Source organism: Alosa pseudoharengus, unplaced genomic scaffold (genome assembly GCF_046254945.1).
Source record: "Alosa pseudoharengus isolate Yale_2024_CS ecotype anadromous, Long Island Sound unplaced genomic scaffold, YU_APseudo_1.1 YU_APseudo_1.1_scf_12, whole genome shotgun sequence".
In the NCBI taxonomy this organism is placed as follows: Eukaryota; Metazoa; Chordata; class Actinopteri; order Clupeiformes; family Clupeidae; genus Alosa; species Alosa pseudoharengus.
Window position 1 is genome coordinate 32992484 of NW_027468587.1, and position 17500 is coordinate 33009983.

General features: G+C 48.9%; 1 protein-coding gene across 1 annotated transcript in view; it reads right to left on the reverse strand.

Moving 5' to 3' along the window:
- The window catches only part of vps13b (vacuolar protein sorting 13 homolog B), a 330552-nt gene that overhangs the window by 242069 nt on the left and 70983 nt on the right, over positions 1-17500 (reverse strand). The window contains exon 19 of the mRNA XM_076281294.1: positions 9517-9707. Coding sequence (XP_076137409.1) covers positions 9517-9707 — 191 coding nt within the window. The remainder of the gene's footprint in view (positions 1-9516; positions 9708-17500) is intronic.

The window sequence follows — 17500 nt, forward strand, 5'->3', positions numbered from 1 at the left end:
GAGCTGATCTGAGTTGCTGTGCAGTGCAGTGCAGTGCTGTGAGGGGCTTTAGCCCCACTGGTGCGACTAGTGCAAGGCTCTGGGTTTAATTGGCTGGAAGAGAACAATGCTTTGATTTAAGGCAGCGCCGAGCCATTATGTATGAGCGCTCACACACAAGGCTTTACCAGGGCTCTTCACACCAGGGGCAAAGAGTCTATGTACACACACACACACACACACACACACACACACACACACACACACACACACAAACACACAAAGCAGACAGTGCTAATATACAGCATTAAACATGTATATGTAAAACTATATGCAAAACCACTTCATAGATTTAATTACATAATGTATGTGTGATCTGTATGTGTGATTCACGGTCACCAACTATGCACTGAATAATCAAAAAGAACATAATTTGATATAGTGTTGTACACTTCTATTTCTACTACCACATTAAAACACCCTGATCAAAAGAAAAGAAAATAATGAATACAAGAGGCACTAAGGGTGAGATTAGAGTTATTACACTGTAATAAAATGTTCTTATAATAAGTAATATGTACACTACAACACCAACACTATCCATAAGGGAGAACCTTTTGGCTCTGAATCATCACTGTAATAACAGCTAGGGAAACTGAGTAGAGTCACTAAATCAATGAGTGTAATAGGATCAGATGGAGGTAATGAGGACCCCTTGAGTTAGCAGTGCCCTCAAGGAGCACAACCTAAACCATATTAGGCAGGGATGTGTTGTCACTGTGGGGGGCGCTGCGTGTCATAGGCGGTGTACTAGCAGTGAGCACACACAAACACGCACGCGCACACCTACACACACACACACACACACACACACACACACACACACACACACACAAGCATGCGTACACATACACACACACAAGCATGCATATAGACACACACACACACAAGCATGTTCGCACACACACTGATGGATGACAGCCACCCAAGTTCCCTGGTGGCTTGAGGGCCTGATGTCATACCACACATGGGAGACGGGTGTGTGAGTGAAAAGGGTGGGTGGGTGTGTGTGTGTGTGTGTGTGTGTGTGTGTGTGTGTGTGTGTGTGTGGGTGTGCGTGTGTGTGTGTGAGCACATGCATGTGATGAAAGGGATGCATCTCCTCCCTCAGTCCCACTGACATGTACTGTAGCTCCCAGTGCCCATAAGACATCAGTTCATTCACATGCAGTTCAGATGCAGCAGAGACTTCCGTCCAGTTCGCCCCCACGAGAGAGTGAGAGAGAGAGCGGAAAAAAGTGTCTCTTCTTCCCCTTAACCAACACACACCACCGTCACTTTTCTTTCACGCTTCCCTCTTCATCCCTTTCTTCTGAAATCCACTCCTTTATTTCCCCACAACACACCATCCCTCCATCTCTCTCCATCCCTCTCTCCTCCTAACTGATGCTGCCTGGGTCCCAGTCTGGATTGACTTAAAGCGTCATCATGGCTATGGCTTGGAGAGGAGCGGCTGACTGCGGCAGGCAGACCAGCCCGCTCTCGGATTCCCACCAGATTTATTTACCAACTGCTTAACCCTGACAAGACTTCTTTTGTGCTTAAAGAAAGATGGTATTCAGACAAGGGGCTTTCTTTTCTACCCTCTCTCTCTCTCTCTCTTTCTCTCTCTCTCTCTTTTCCTCTCTCTCTCTGTTCTCTTATCCTCTTCTCTTTCTCTGGTCCTCTCTCTCTCTCTTTCTCTCTCTGGTCTGGGTTGCCTGTGCGCAATCTGTCAATCCGGGAGGCAGACAGACAGGCATTCCCGTGAAACCAGCGCGATACTTCTTCAAAGGCGCATGGAGTCTGGAGCACCAGGCCAGGGAGCATTGCGAAACACACATTGTCACTTCTCATCACCACCCCACACACACACACATCCCACACCTCCACACACACACACACACGCACGTACGCACACACACATACGCACGTCCCAGTGCTATGACAATTCTGAGGACCGCAGACCGCTGTTTAGCTGGGAAACCTTCTGCACACCACTGACGGCGGGAATGTTGGAAACAATGGCAGTGATAGAGGGATGGTCCCACAAGAGCATGACGCAAGCCTCAACTTAGAGGGATGATGGCACTGTGCTCTATGTGTATCTGGTGTCGGGGGCCAACGCAATGAAGGCCTTTAGTCACTGATCAGGGACTAGAAAGAGTGTGGGAGAGAGAGAGAGAAGGAAAAGAAAGAAAGAAAGATAGATAGATAGAAAGAAGTTAAGTTGAAGAAAAAGAACGGCCTCAGCAGGATGACGCAAGGAACCTGCCAGGTCTCTCCTTCCTTCAGTAACTGAGCTGCAAGAAACTCCACATGTGTCTGTCTGTCCCTCCATTTCTCTCCATCATCCTCTCTGCCTCTGTCTCTCATCCTCTTTTCCCTCAGCCCCTCTCTATCCCTCTCTCCCTTCTCATACCCCACCAGCAGAGCGGGGTTATTACCGGCACTTACGGCGCTGCGGCGACACCAGGGGATTAACGTCAGGGCTGGCGGGCCGCGGGCGTCGAGATCAGAGGCCAGTGTGGGGCTCACGGCGTGACAGCCACCCCCTTTTCATCTCTTCAAGCCGCTCACGGGCGCGGAAGAACCGCGCTCGACAGGCCGCGCCACGGCCCGCTCGTCTGTTACCAAACACGGCCGGAGAAAGGTCCAACATCGGGGAACGAACCCGCTGAGGAAGTCACGCGGACACGACCTTGAGAAGCCGATCTAAGAGCGCTTAGGATTATTTTCTTCTTTTGTCTGTTCACAGTCTGTTTCCTGCTGACTTTTTTCTGTCTATCGGACTCTTTCTTGACAAGTAAACGGACTTTATTAAAAAAGAGAGCGCTCTGATAACAATCAACATTACAGGCAATCCCAGCGTAATATGAAACTAGTTTTTCACTTCACTTCAAAGGGTAGGGAAAGCCACATGCTCCTTTTGTGTACAAACATTATACTTCCATTCGTCCCATAAAAAACCCTTATAATCACAAATCTCCATAACCACAGAAAAAAAGGAGAATAACCGGAACGCTGGATTGAGAACAGGAGATCACAGGAGATGAAACAACAAGGGAGAGAGGAAAATAAAATGACAGTGAGTAGACCAGACCAGAGAGGATGAAAAGCCAGGGAGAGTAGAGGTATATGGAGGTAGAGGTAGTTCCAGGCAGCGTTAGAGGTGTTGTGGAACACAGGTAAGCAGGGGTCAGGCTACGGGCATTAAATTGGAGGAGGAAAAACTATGTGGGAGGTTGGAGATGCAGGATTAAACCAGAATCCAATTAGGTTGGTTACCCTAAAAGGTGGGCGTAATAAGTGGGTGTGTTGGCGATGCTGCCAATGGCTGTCTGATGTGGTATTTAAGCACTTAGAGCCAACACTCTCTCTGGCCCACCCCACCCCACCCCAGCTCAGAGCTCTCCTCTGGCCGTCGTCCAGCACACTTCCATCTGGGCGCTGGGCCACTGGCCGTCACAGAGCCGTCACACTGCAGCTATGTCACAGCTCGTATATCAAACACTGCCCGCCTGCCTGCCTGCACCAGGCAACCACCACCAGCAGAGAAACCTCTTTAACCCCCCTCCTCTCTTCTCTCCTCTCCAGTCCTCTCTTCCTCCCTCTCTCCATCACTCTGTTCTCTCCATTCCTCTTCAGTCCTCTCTTCCTCCTCCTCTCTCTTCTTCTCTCCATTTCTCTTCAGTCCTCTCTTCCTCCTCCTCTTCATTCCTCTCTCTCTTCTCTCCAGTTCTCTCTCTCTACCTTCCTCTGTTCTTCATTCCCCTCTCTTCTCTCCACTCCTGTCATCCCCTCTTCTCCATGCCACACATCCCCCTCTCTTTTCTTCTGCTCTCTGGCCTTTCCTGTCCTCACCTCTGAACACCTACGTCCTTCCATCCTTCAAACCTGCCTCTCTGGATTTCCGCACAACCAACAACTCTCCCTTGATGTGGCAGACGGCTTTTTTTATCTCCCGCCGTTTGATTGGTAGAGCAAAAAAAGGAGCTCTCTCTCTCTTTCTCTCTCATATCAAACTTGAGCTCAGCCCGTCATCTGGCTATTGCAATGGAGCGATTCATTTATGCCACTCCATTGTTTTTGATTAAAACTGCCATTCTTTTCAAGGACTGGCCCGGGCGTCCCAGCTTTCAGATATTAAAGTGTGGCTTTCACTCCTAATCTGCTGCTTCACCAGAACTCCAACGGAAGCAAATTACAGTTTTGGGGAGGGGAGCGGGGATGGATGGCGGGGGGGACCAATCAATGTGGAATTTCCATGTTGGCTGCGTTTGAAAGGAGCGGACGAACGCACCATACATCTTTTATAATGAGATGTCTGTGAGGTTCTGCTCTCCGGCGTGGATCTTTGCGTCGTCTCAGCGTTTTTATGGCCCCTGTCACGGCCCGGGCGGTCGTTTCAGACGAGGATGGCCCAATCTCCTGATCAAGGACGAGGCGAGGCGACTCCCCCGTCATGCTCGCTTCCTGTTGCCTGCATCGTAAAAGTCTTGCGCTGGAGAGGAGGGGAAAGGCCTGTCTGTGTCCTCCAGCGAACTGCCAGCACTGCTCCACTTCGCGCCATCTGCGATCCGGAAAGGGCCCTTCTCAGCGGGTCTCGTTACTGTCAGGTTATAAATATGCCTACGGAAATTAAATTATTCTGACAAACCTCGCCGGTCTCTTGAGAATGAATTTGAGATGAAAAAAAAAAATCTCATCGTCTCATCTATGGTCTGTGAGCAACCACAATGCCATACACCATATGCGAGAGCGGTAACAGCTTCCCAAAAGAACTTTCTCGTGAGACATGAAAACAAAACAAAGTTTTGTTCAAGGAAAGCACAAGTGCTCAATACCAAATTATTCCCTCTGCAACTTCAGAAATATTAATAACAACTTTAATGATGTTATTATGTCATTATAATGAAAAAGTACTCAAAAAACCACAAGGAAATATGCTCTGAAAACTAGAACTTAACAGCACCGAGACCAAAAAGGGGGGCAAAAGAGTGCAGTCGGACCGTGCTTAGTGAGGAGACTTGACCAACAGCGAAAGGCAAACTTGGCACTGCCACACACGCAACGCTCACACACCAACAGTCCACTCCACGGGAGCCAGCCTGCCTGCATGCTCGCCTGCCCACCCATGCCAGTCAAGTGGGTTGGGGGGGGGGGGGGTCTACTGTATGTCCTCAGGCGTCCAGCGGTGGCCATCCCTCTGCAGATGGACAGAAGGAGAACCAGACCCACTGAAACAATGGAAGATCAGGGCAGGGGAACATGAACAAAAGGAAAGAGGAGCGGCACTCGGGAGGGAAATTACCAAAAGAATAGAAAAACGCTGGATGGGACTTGGACGGCAGAGAGAGCAACAAATCAAAGGCAATTAGGAAATGATTGGGGGGGGGGGGGTACGAGGGATGTGTGGGGGGGGGTAAAAAATCAGATTAGAGCAACCAAGCCAACTCCATAACAAGACAATAAAAAAGCCACTTTGATGCACTGGTGTTTACTGCCAATGTCATACACAACCGAATTAACAAAATCCTTTTGTTCCATCATGCAAAACAAGGATTAGCTATTGCATAAAAATAACATATTCCTGCATGCAACTTCATACAATGTACGCATGTGCAGCACATACAGTTCTGGTGCTGCAATAAACCAGAGTTTGGACCACAAGCATGAATGCTAATTGTCTGATTGGGAGAAGGGAGATGGGCAGTGTTATCCTTCCTTGGGCCAGCCTCTTAAATCAAAACAGCACCTCTAATCACACACACACACGAGCACGTATGTAAAGACGCGATTCAATTAGGACATGCAAGTAAACACTCGTATTCGGTCCAAATGTTTCTTTCATATCGAAACTATTTTAACACGTTTGGCCTACGGGGCTGCTGGGGTCTGACTGAGGCTCTCATAAACCCTTTGATCCTCCACTCAAATAAAAGCACATGGGATTTCTAGAATATAAAAAAAGAGCGAAACATTTAGCAGTCCATCTATATGCTAACTGCTCCCCTCGTTACCCCCCTTTCTCTGCTCACTGACAGAGCATTTCCCCATCTCCCCGGAAAAAGAATGGAATAAGCAGATTCCAAGCCAGCCAGTAGAGCGGACACTGACTTAAGTATGTTATCAGCCGTGCCATGTTATGAAACACCTTCTTCTATTGAGTGCCAGACTTTGTAGCCAAGAGGGGAGAAGAGAGGGATATTAACCAAAAAAAAAAGTAAGAAAAAGTTTCAAAGTTGAGCACTTTCAGCTTTCTCCGCATGTGTGAGTGTTCATCCAGGGAGGTCCTGGAGATCCAAAGCAACCCACTTCAGCTGGTGGCACTACGAGGCCATTACACACGAGGCCTTACTGAGCACACACTTCAAAGGGAGCCATTGCCGACACGAAACTAGGATATTCAGACATTCAAAGGTGTGTGTGTGTGTGTGTGTTTTGCATGCGTGTGCGTGTGAGCATGTGGGAATATGTATCAGAATGCGTGTGTGTGTGTGTTTGTGTGTGTGGTTTGCATGCGTGTGAGCGTGTGTGAATATGTATCAGAATGTGTGTGTGTGTGTGTGTGTGTGTGTGTGTGTGTGTGTTGGCTGTGGGGGAGAATAAAGAGAGCCTGCCCCGAGGTGGCCTACCGCAAGCCCCGTTTACTGTTCAGGAGCCTGAATGTGGCTGCATGTTAACAGGCTTAAAATAGTCCCTAGCATTTCAACTCTGGGCGGCTTTTCCAGCCTGTAAAACACTGAGCGAGTGGAGGGCTTTTGGCTGGCTGACCACGCCGCCTGCAGCCGCTGCTCTCTCGTTCTCTCTCGCTCTCTCACTCTCTCTCTCTCTGGCTCTGTGTCTGTCTATCCCTCGCTCTCCCTGCTTGGCCACCTGCCTAAAGCACTGAGAGGAGGAGAGAAGAGAAAAGCAGGGGAGGAGAGGAGAGAGAGATGAGAGGAGAGGAGAGAGGAGGAGAGAGAAAAGAGGAGAGAAGGGCAGGACAAGCAGTAGCAGAGGAGCAGCAGGGTCTGGGACCCCAACGTGACGTTAGGCTGTGGACACGACCACACCCGCCACAGTGACCAGAACTATTCAGCCTGCACTAGCAGGCCTGGTCCTGCACTAGCATGCCTGGTGGTCCTGCACTAGCATGCCTGGTCCAAACCACAGCCACCCCCTGGTACAGGCAGGCCAGAGGCCAGGCCTAGGACCAGGGCCCGGGGTCCTGATACTGCCCAACCCTGGGCAGCACTCCAGCAGGTGGACAAAGGAAACAATAGAGGTATGCTCTCCTGTCTGTACCAGTCTGCTTCCCATACACTGGGAGAATAAGGTCACAGTTTAACTCTAAGTCTTTGGATTAACTCCCTGGTTAACACACTGGTTCAACTCCGAGGATTAACTCCCTAAATAAACTCTGGTCTCTTTCTTGTGTTTTTCTTCCGCTCACTTAGTGCTACAGGGGTCCTTCTCCCGTTCTCTCCATCCCATGTGGGCCTCCCTTTTTTTATCCCCGCCTGGACGTGCCAGGGTTGGCCTTCGAAGTGGTCACTATGTCTCAGAGTTAGTCCTCATGCATGGTCCAGAGTAAGCACAGACAAGAGGGGGAGAGAAGGAAAGCGAGACGGATAGAGGAAGAGAGAAGGACAGAGAGGCATGGAGAGAGATGGAGAGAGAGAGAGAGAGAAGGAAGCAGTGTGAGAGGGGAATAAGTGAGTTCACTCGGCGGGAGTCGGCCCTTAATAATCTGGCGTCGGCAGAGCCGGGCGCGGGTGAAAGGTAGCCGCTGGCCCGGGGCCGTGTGTTGACGGCGTACCCAACAAACATGATCCTAATGAGTTGGAAAAACCCGCCAGGCCCCCCTGGAGGGCTGTCCGCCGGCTACCGTCATGAGAAACGCTACTGTTTTATTGAACGCAGCCCCACAACCCAGCCCTGCCCAGTCCCCCCCCCCACCCACTCCCCCCATCCTTCTCTCTCTCTCCCCCCATCCTTCTCTCTCTCTCCCCCCTCTCTCTTTGGGTCTTTTTTATGGGGCCGGATTTATTAGCAGAGCATTAGGGCCTGGTGGAGGACATGGCGCGTGTAATGGCAGGGGAGTTAATTTGAGCGCGGCCGCAGGTCCTCCACCTCACGCTGGGTACACTGGGGCTGCCTGAGGACTCGGGGCCCTCCACACCGCTCCGCACCGCTCCGCACCGCTCCCCGCGCCTCACATCATCTGCAAGCCATTTGCTGACGCTGCCACCAGGCTGGCAAAGGAGAAGAAGGGGCCGCAGAGTGAGAGAGAGAGAGAGAGAGAGAGAGAGAGAGAGGGGAGAGAAGAAAGAGAGGTAGAAAAGAGGATGAAGACATGTGGAGAAAGAGAGAGTGGGAGAGAAAGAGAGAGAGAGGAAAAAATGTAAAGAAAGACGGAGAGCAAGAGAGAAAGCATGAGAACGAGACAGAAAGAGAGATGGAGCATGCAAAAAAAAAAGAGAGAGAGAGAGAGAGAGAGAGAGAGAGCAAGTGAGACTGTGTGAAAGAGGAGAATGTGCGTGAGTGAGAAAGCGTAAGCAGCGCGGGCGAGCGAGGCCTAAGCAGCACTGTAAAACTGACAGGCTGACATGCTCCATTTCTTTGTGATTTATTGCACAGTGATGGACGAGGCTGGAGGCAAAGCAAACACAGGTGCGGAGTTTGTGGACCTGCGCAGGGAGCAGCTATGGAGAATGTCACCCGTGCGAGGGCAAAAATAACCCCCGGCTTTAACAAGCCCAGGAACTACGGGGGCTACAAACGGGCACCTGCAACGCACCTCCATGTGCCCACATTCCACATCACCGGCACGAACAGTTGTGTCCTTTGTGCGCCTTTCCTCTTCTCTGTGCAACACCAACACTTTTCCTGTGGGCTCTCTCTACCTCTCCCTCCATCTCTCCATCTACCTCTCTCTCTCTCCCCCCATTTCTCTCTTTCTCTCAATCAAGTCCAGTATGACTAGTAAGCCCCTTCACGTGTTTTTTTTTTCCATAACGGAGTCTCTGAAAATCACTAAGGCGGAATGAGAGTTACACAGTGAATGAGGAATGACAGAAAAACTGTATGAGAAGGACCCAGAGCAGACAGAGAGAGGGTTAAAGAAGAGAGGCTTAGATGGCAATATAGGGGGGGGGGCAGGGGGCAGAAAGGGCAAAAGGAAGAAAAGATAGTGAGCAAGGAGAAGAGAGGAGAGAAAAGGCCATTTAAAGGTTCTTCATTTTGGCTTTGGAAACACTGTATTGGAACAGTCATGCTAACATGCAAACAATGTTTAATGGAACCGAAACTAAGATATATGAGAGAGAGAGAGTGAGTTTGTGTTTCCCCTTCCTCCACTCCCCATTTGATGTATTTGACTCAAATGCTTTGGCAATACGTTATGGTCATGGTCATGTAAAGCTCCTTTTGAATTTGAATTTGAATTTGAATTGAATTTAAGTGAGTGGGAGAGAGAGAGAAAGGTTGATAAGATCTTCGGTTAAGCGTCACCTGGGGATGGTGTTTTGTAGACGTCGTTGAGCAGGCCGTCGCTGACCCCCTGGCAGGCCCCGCTGCCCAGGCTGTGCGTCCAGCTCTGACTGATGGCCTGCAGCAGCAGCATCTGGGCCCGGCTGCCCTGCAGCGAGAAGTGGGGCAGCTCGAAAATGCACTCGGTGATGGACACTGAAGACCTCTTGGTCCTAGAGGGAACAAGTGGGCAGAGAGACGGAGGAATGGAGAGTGGACGAGAGTGAGAGAGAGAGAGGGAGGGAGGGATGGAGAAAGATGGAGGGAGAGGGAGAAACAGGGAGGGAAAGGAAAACAGGGGAAAAAATTAATTACATTGTGTGATAAATGTGCACTTCACCGTGTTTGCCTGAACTTGGAATTCCACCTGAAAAACATTTGCTTATTTTCACGAGGCCGATTACATCTTTGCAAGCTCCACTCTGTCCGAAATTAATTACTACCAATCCATTCATCATTTGCACGGCCAGAAAACGCTTCCATCTCCGCAAGAGCGCAGCTGAGGAGCTGAGAAGCTGGAAAAACACACACACACACACACACAGACCAGACACACACAGACCAGACACACACACACACACACATCAAACCCCTACTAGCAAGCCAACAGTTGCATATGTGTCGGCCAGTTGGACGTGCTTTTTTTCCCCGCCGTCAATCGGTGGACGGACAGGACAGGCGCTCGCTCCGCCGGAGCTGTTATCGTGATTTATGCGCGCGGAGGCCCATCCCAGATACCCGATACGCCGAAACGACACCGAGCCCATTTAACGTCTCATCCCGCGCTGAGGCCGCTTGTTCCACTCGCACGGCCACAAGCCGCAAGCCGAGAACGGGGAACACCAAGCGGGGGGAGAGGGGGTTGGGGGGGTGAGGAGGGGGGTATAAGAGGGGTGAGCGGAGCTGGCGATCATCAGGGGGGTGAGGTAACTGCACTCCGCTGAATCACTGTCAGCCCACGTCCCAGAGGAGGGCAGTCTCATTTATCTTTCACCTCCAAGCAAAAAACACAGAGAGAGAGAGAGAGAGAGAGAGAGAGAGAGAGAGAGAGAGAGAGAGGGAGACAGAGAGAGAGGGGGAAGGAGAGAGGTAAAGGCAAATACATACACCCATCCACACACACACACATACACACACACACAGCATATACATCATCCTTCAATCACAGCCAATGTCTGAATGCATTCCTCTCTCTCTCTTTCCCTTCTCCTTTATCCTTCACCCCCTCTCTCTATTTCTTCCCCTTTCATTCCATGTCTGTCTGTCTGTCTCTCTCTCTCTCTCTCTCTCTCTCCCTCTCGCTCTCTTTTTCTTCCACGTCCACTCATCTTCTCATCTTCTCTCTCTCTCTGTTTCTAAGCTGGCCAGGCCCTGACGTCTGGGGGCCCTCAGTGACAGTGAGGGCTCCATCATGCCAAGCTGCTGGGGGATTCCACCTCCTCCTCCTTCTCCTCCTCCAGGCTGAAGACGAGTGTGGCAGCCAGCGGGCTGATGGAGCGTTCCTCCAGGGCTAAGGGGTCTCCCTGCTGGACTGCTCATCAGCCGTCTCAGACACACACACCGCAGCTGTGTCTCACACCAGAAAGCACCAGACAGAGCTTCAGTCTGGCTCAATAGGCTTGAAAACACACACACACACACACACACACACAGTCAAACACAAATACACAGAGGCAAACAAACACACAAACACACACACACACACACACACACACACACACACACACAGAGAGAGAGAGAGAGAGAGAGAGAGACACAGAGAGACAGAGAGACAGAGAGAGAGAGAGAGAGAGAGAGAGAGAGAGAGAGAGAGGCAGAGAGGCAAACACACACACACACAGAGAGAGGAACCCATACAAAGAGGGAGAGAGAGAGAAAGAAAGAGAAAGAGTGATGAAAGTGAATAACAGATAAATATGCCCATACCCATAGAGGTCTGCATGTTTCCAAACACTGCTTAACACAAGCAAGTAGAACAGGCCCGTTTTACAGCTGTACCTGCTGACAGTGCGTTTAACTGTGTTTGTCTGACCACCATTTGCTATGGAGTCATCAACCGCGAGATGAGCAGAGCAGAGGAGAGGAGAGGAGAGGAGAGGAGAGCTCATCCAGGAAAACTAAATCCCTTCCCTTTCTTTCCTGTCCTTCCTGATGGGGCCGTAAGTATCTGTCATATTCACTTTAATGAGGCATTCAGCATCAGCCCACACACACACACACACACACACACACACACACACACTCACTCGTGTTCCAGTCTGACTGAGAGGAATGCCTCCTGTACTTGTGCGGGCTCTGCAAGCATTTAGCATGGCGTTGGCTTCCCGCTATCTGCTCTTTGTTGTGCTCCTGGGTGGTTTGCTGGGTGACATGGGCTGTCTGACAGCTCAGCAGTCTACATACACACACACACACACACACTCTCTCTCTCTCTCTCTCTCTGTCTTACACACACACATACACACTCACACTGAGATACAGCTACACCAGCCATTCTCACATACATACACTGAGATACAGATACACCAACATTCACATTCACATTCACACACACTCACACTCACACCTCACACCTCACACTCACACCACTGATGGTGTTCCCAGACAAACATGGCTATGCGACTGGGTGGTGTGGCCTGTACCGTAACAGATGACTTGGCTGACTGGAAATAAGGGCTGGCAGGACTCCCCTGACGGGCCTGTGAGGCTACTATGAGAAACACCGGGGGAGGCCCAGATGCTCCTGGAGCACTCATATAACCCGCACGCTTCATCACGCCAAAGAGTCCAGCTCACGACCTCTGAGATGTCAGTCAGGGGCTCCGCCACAGAGGCAGAATGGACAAGACATGGCTACTAGCTCTGAGTCCAGAGCAACCTCTGGAGGGTTCTTTGGGATTGTTAGCACAGCACTGGACATAGTTCATCTCTCAAAGTCTGGACATTAGCCATCATGGATATGCTATCCAGATAAGTGCAATGTGTGCCCTCCAACAAGAGAAATGGACAAGGACATAGCTTTTATCTTTGTGCTGATAGTGTTTTATAAGCTGCTCACAAAACTCAACACCACACAGGTACTATGTGTGTGATAACTCATGGACTTCATGTTAGTAGACTAACCCTAATTACTGTGCACTTATTTTTCTTATGACAGCATGGAATTACATATGAATTACTTTACATTTATAAATGAATCACCATGTACATACCTTGTGACAGAAAAACCTACCTCATGACATGGCACACAAATTTGACTAGCTTCTGTTCATCTGTTTTCCTGCTATTAGTGTCTGAATTTAGAATTTATGATGGCTTTTCACCTGACACCTAATAGTAAACTAATAGCGGGTAAAGGCTCCTTATATTTCCATGTTGTGGGGTTTCAGTCTGTCTCCTGTGCGCAGTCTCCCACCAGAGCAGGAGAAGTGAAAATCACATGGAAAACATCTACCAGCGTGCATATAACATAAATACAGACTGAACGCCACCACTCTTAAGGATAAGACCACAGCTGTAAGATCAGCCTGATGAATTGAGGACACTTAAGAACCAAACGGCATATTAAATCACACAAATGTGTGTGAGGATTTGGCGCGGTTTGGAGGCCTGTTTCACTCTATGGTGCATTCCGTCCTAGTCTCTCTCTCTGTGTCTGTCTGTTTCTCCCATGTTTCTAACCCAGTGTTGTGGCTCCTTTTTTACGAGTGCATTCTTAACAAGAGCACTTAGTACTGCGGTCACAAACAAACATGACACACTGTTCCCTACTATTGCCTTTTTTTCAGCTCTAGTAGTACACGGTCAGGTTTGTACATAGCAACACAACCTAAAAAAACCTACTTACATACTATATTACTCTACTAATGCAGAATATAAACAATAAAAATGTTTACATTTTCTTTTTTTCATTTAATGACTATGTTTTAACTTTCCACAGTTGGGATGCAAGTGGTGAGGATCAGTTTTCGCAAGCGTTTCGCCCCTTTCGTCACATTCGGGATCATTTCTCTGTGACCTCTGACCTGCAATTACTTTCTCTTTCACGCCTCTCGTCTCTCCTCTTTCGTCTGGCCCTAAATGGCTCTCCGTACGCAGCACGCGTCCATCAGTGACCCTCGCCGCAGCCGAGGCGAGCCTGCAACCCTAACCCGAGAACAAAAGACGCGTACGAGCGAGCGAGAGAGAGAGAGAGAGAGAGAGAGAGAGAGAGAGAGAGAATCGCTGCGGGACTCGACGACAAAGGCGTGCCACATGCGCAGCAAATGTGTGTCTGAGGCCACTTCAGCGGGGACTGGCAACGGATGAAAGTTTCACCCTGGATTCCATTCCAGTATTTTTATATATATGTGTGTGTGTGTGTGTGTGTGTGTGTGTGTGTGTGTGTGTGTGTGTGTGTGTGTGTGTGTGTGTGTGTGTGTGTGTGTGTGTGTGTATTTTTAATGCTCAGGAGAAACAGTGCCGTCCATGTGAGCCCCGTCTACAAACTTTAATTAAGCACCTGTGTTTGTTATGGGCCGAGTAATGCACCACAAACGACAACAACAAATGGCTGGAGATGAAGAGAAGGCCTCTCATTACATGTGCTGGAGGAGAGCGTGAAACAGTCACTAGTGTAGGACTGTTTGTTGCCGTTTCGCATGTTTCTCTGATTTCTCTGTTTTTCTCCGTTTCTTACATTCCTCTTTCAAGACAAATAAGTCCTTTCAAAAACAACTTGCCTCATCTGGTGGCGTGCTTTTCCAACACCAGGCCGGTCACCGCCGGTTTAAGCCGGGCCAGGGACTTCCTTCTCCTATCCGTTTAGGTCCCACAGAGTGACAGGGATCTCGAATGGGCTGGCCTGGCGCGTAGGCCGAGGGGGGGAAGGGCAGTGGTGGGGAGTCGGCACCTGGCACCATGCCCACTCTGCTCCGTGCGGCTGAGTGCTACAGTAGCTCCACCTGCCTGTAAAACCCAACCCCACCGCACCACACCGCACGGCACGGCAGGGCACATGGGCGTATTTTTACATTTTCACTCTTTTATTTTGTGTGCGACACACTTCCCAGACCGTCCTGTGGCTCGGTGGTGACACACGGCTCTTTTTTCTGTTTTGTTTTATCTGGTTATAGAGTAAAACAAACTCGTGCGGGAGACAAGCCCTGTCATTTCTCCACGGTCAACAAAACAGGGCTAAAATAAACTTTCTGAAATCTGATTTTTTTTTTTACTGATTTTTTTTTTATGAACTCTAGAAACAACCTGTACCTTCAGCGTAATTAAAAGTGAAGTCATTACTGTATCCAAATGCTGGGCACTCTGAACATCTGGGACCGATGCAGGAATTACCACACGAGAAGGAAAAGTGGGTAGACAGAAAGGGATGATGAAAAGACAGAGAGAGAGAGGATAGAAAGAAAGAAAAAGAAAGACTGGAGAGAAGACAGACAGACAGACAGACAGTAAAGGAGAGAGAGAGAGAAAGAGTGACAGGAGTAGAGGGAGATGGAGAGAGAGAGAGAGGACATTGTACAATCCACAGGCTATATGTGACTCTCTTGAGGAAAATAATTCCTGGCGTAAGCAGCTGAACGAGGGCCTCATTAAAAGGGCTTGTTTGGCGCGCCTCCAGTGCAAACGCAGCACCGGGAGAACTGGCAGGTTGCTCCTTTGTACTTCTGTGGACTAAAATAAATCTGTCTTAATTAAAGAGGTACGGCAGTGCGTTCACCGTGAAAGGCCTGGAAAACTGGCACAGGCATCGGTGAGGATTTTTTACCATCTACATGTCATTAATATATTGATCAATTTCCACAGTACAGGTGGATGTGCTGCTATGTTACTGGTGCTAATATATAGTTTGGTGTGGGTGTACACATAGTAGGTGGTCAACATCCTGAATTCATTCTCATATTTGGTCTGGTGTGTGAGTGTGTGTCTCCTGGGCTCTGTTGGTCCAGTTCTCCGCTGGGCTGGAGAGAACAGCCCCCCATTCTTCTGAACTCAACACCTTATGCCTATGGCCAGCCGGGAGGCCATCAGAGCAAGCAGCTGGACCTAATGGTTTACATAGAGTCCCAGCATGCTGACCTGGAACCCACCGGCACTTTCCGAGCCATTCATTTCTGTTATTACTCACATCCTGCACAAGGCCCAATCTGCTCCCTCACTTTTTCCAAAATAATGCACAAAGCCTTCGGCTATATGTCTGAGAGAGCGCTTGGGTTTGGGGGAGTGTGTGTGTGTGTGTGGGGGGGGGGGGGGGGGGGGTTGCAGGGAGATCATTCAAACCGTCGTTGGCCAAAGCAGACATGCTGCGAGCTTGCAGGTGTTCCGAGCACAGTCCGCTTCCTCAACTGTCTGGAATCCACACAGAGGCCAGGCCAATGTACACGTGTTACCTGATTACACACCGCTCCTCGGAGAGCTAAACCATTTAAGACGCGTCGAAAGCATCTTGCATCTGTGTGTGTGGTTTTTAAACAAAGCCAAAGCATGCGAATGTACACAAGACATGTCCAGGAATTCCTGATCGCAAACAGAGAACATACGCAAAGATCACAGACAAACACATGCACTGCTCAACCAGTCATTTATCTGCTCCTCTGACACTTTCGCTCTGCCTGATTTCTTCTTATCTGGACAAATTTGCACTGAAACACCAGGCCAATCCATTATGCCTGGCAGCTATCCATTGCATGACAATAGCTATCTCCAATCTTGATAGATTGATTAGTAATTGGAGAGCCACTATAAATCACTCCTTACTTCCTTCAGCGTACACCATTACAAACCAATTGAAAGATTTCTAGGCTGCAAAAGCAGCTGTGTTTAGTTTAAACACAAAGAGCTAATTTAATATCAAATAATAAAATAAAATGTTGAAACGTGCCCGAAATTGAGAGAGAGTTGGCTTAAATGTCGGACATTAATCTGCACCATAAATAGATGTGGGTAGTTTGTGGCCTTTTGGAGTTTTCCGTTTCCTCCATGCGAGGTCGCCGGCCTCCGTCTAATGACCTCGGAGACTTCCGTCCGATTTCTACACGGGCTCTTCAAAGGGCCCAGCGCTGCACAATGGCTCCCAGAGCGGCCGGCCGTTTGAAAACATGTCGCATGGCTACATCAGCGTTTCCTGAGAGCAACAATGAGACTCTGTGAGACAGGCCATCTTGAGGGGACGCGTTTCTACAAACATCATCATTTCTCAGCCTCAGCGCTGAGCCCGCGCGGAACACGTGACGGATGCGGACGATGTGGCCGAGCTGTGACACTACAGTTCCACCATCTAATCAATGAAACAGGCTACACAGGGCACGAGAGCACAGAAAGTGCTGCGTATGCACTGCTGCAAGATACATGCCGTCCTCTATTTACATGTTCTACAATGTGACGCATCAATTTATGTGTTATATGCAGCCTTGGCCTGCATAGCACAGTACCAATTTAGTACCAATTTCATATATAAGTAGTCTATACACGCTTTCATTTCTACAAATACAATATTATATGTCCACCTATAAAATAGTGAGTAAAATGTTTATATTGTCCATCCATATATGAAGAGTTTGGTTCCAAGACACTGTATCTCCATTTTTTAAAAACATTAAAAACTAATTTAACAACTCATTTAATTGTGTATTTCAGGCAATATCAATACAATTGCATTTGTGTTATTTTAACTGAGTTAAGATAAATCAAACAACAATACCCAATTACAATCACTTGGACAACAAAATGTAAAAATGTATATTAATATATGAAAATTCATTCAAAAGGAGGATACAGCATTTTCATATGCAGATGAAAGAAGAAGGGACTGTAGGGTGGCTAATGTGGACAAAAATGCCAAAGACGAAGGGGCACAGCTGGCCAGTCCACCAGCGTCATGTCAACAGGGCACCAGCTCTGTCCAGGCATCAGATCCACCCTCACATTCCTCTGCACCTCAACACCGCCGTCTCCCCAGAGACTTTCAACACTG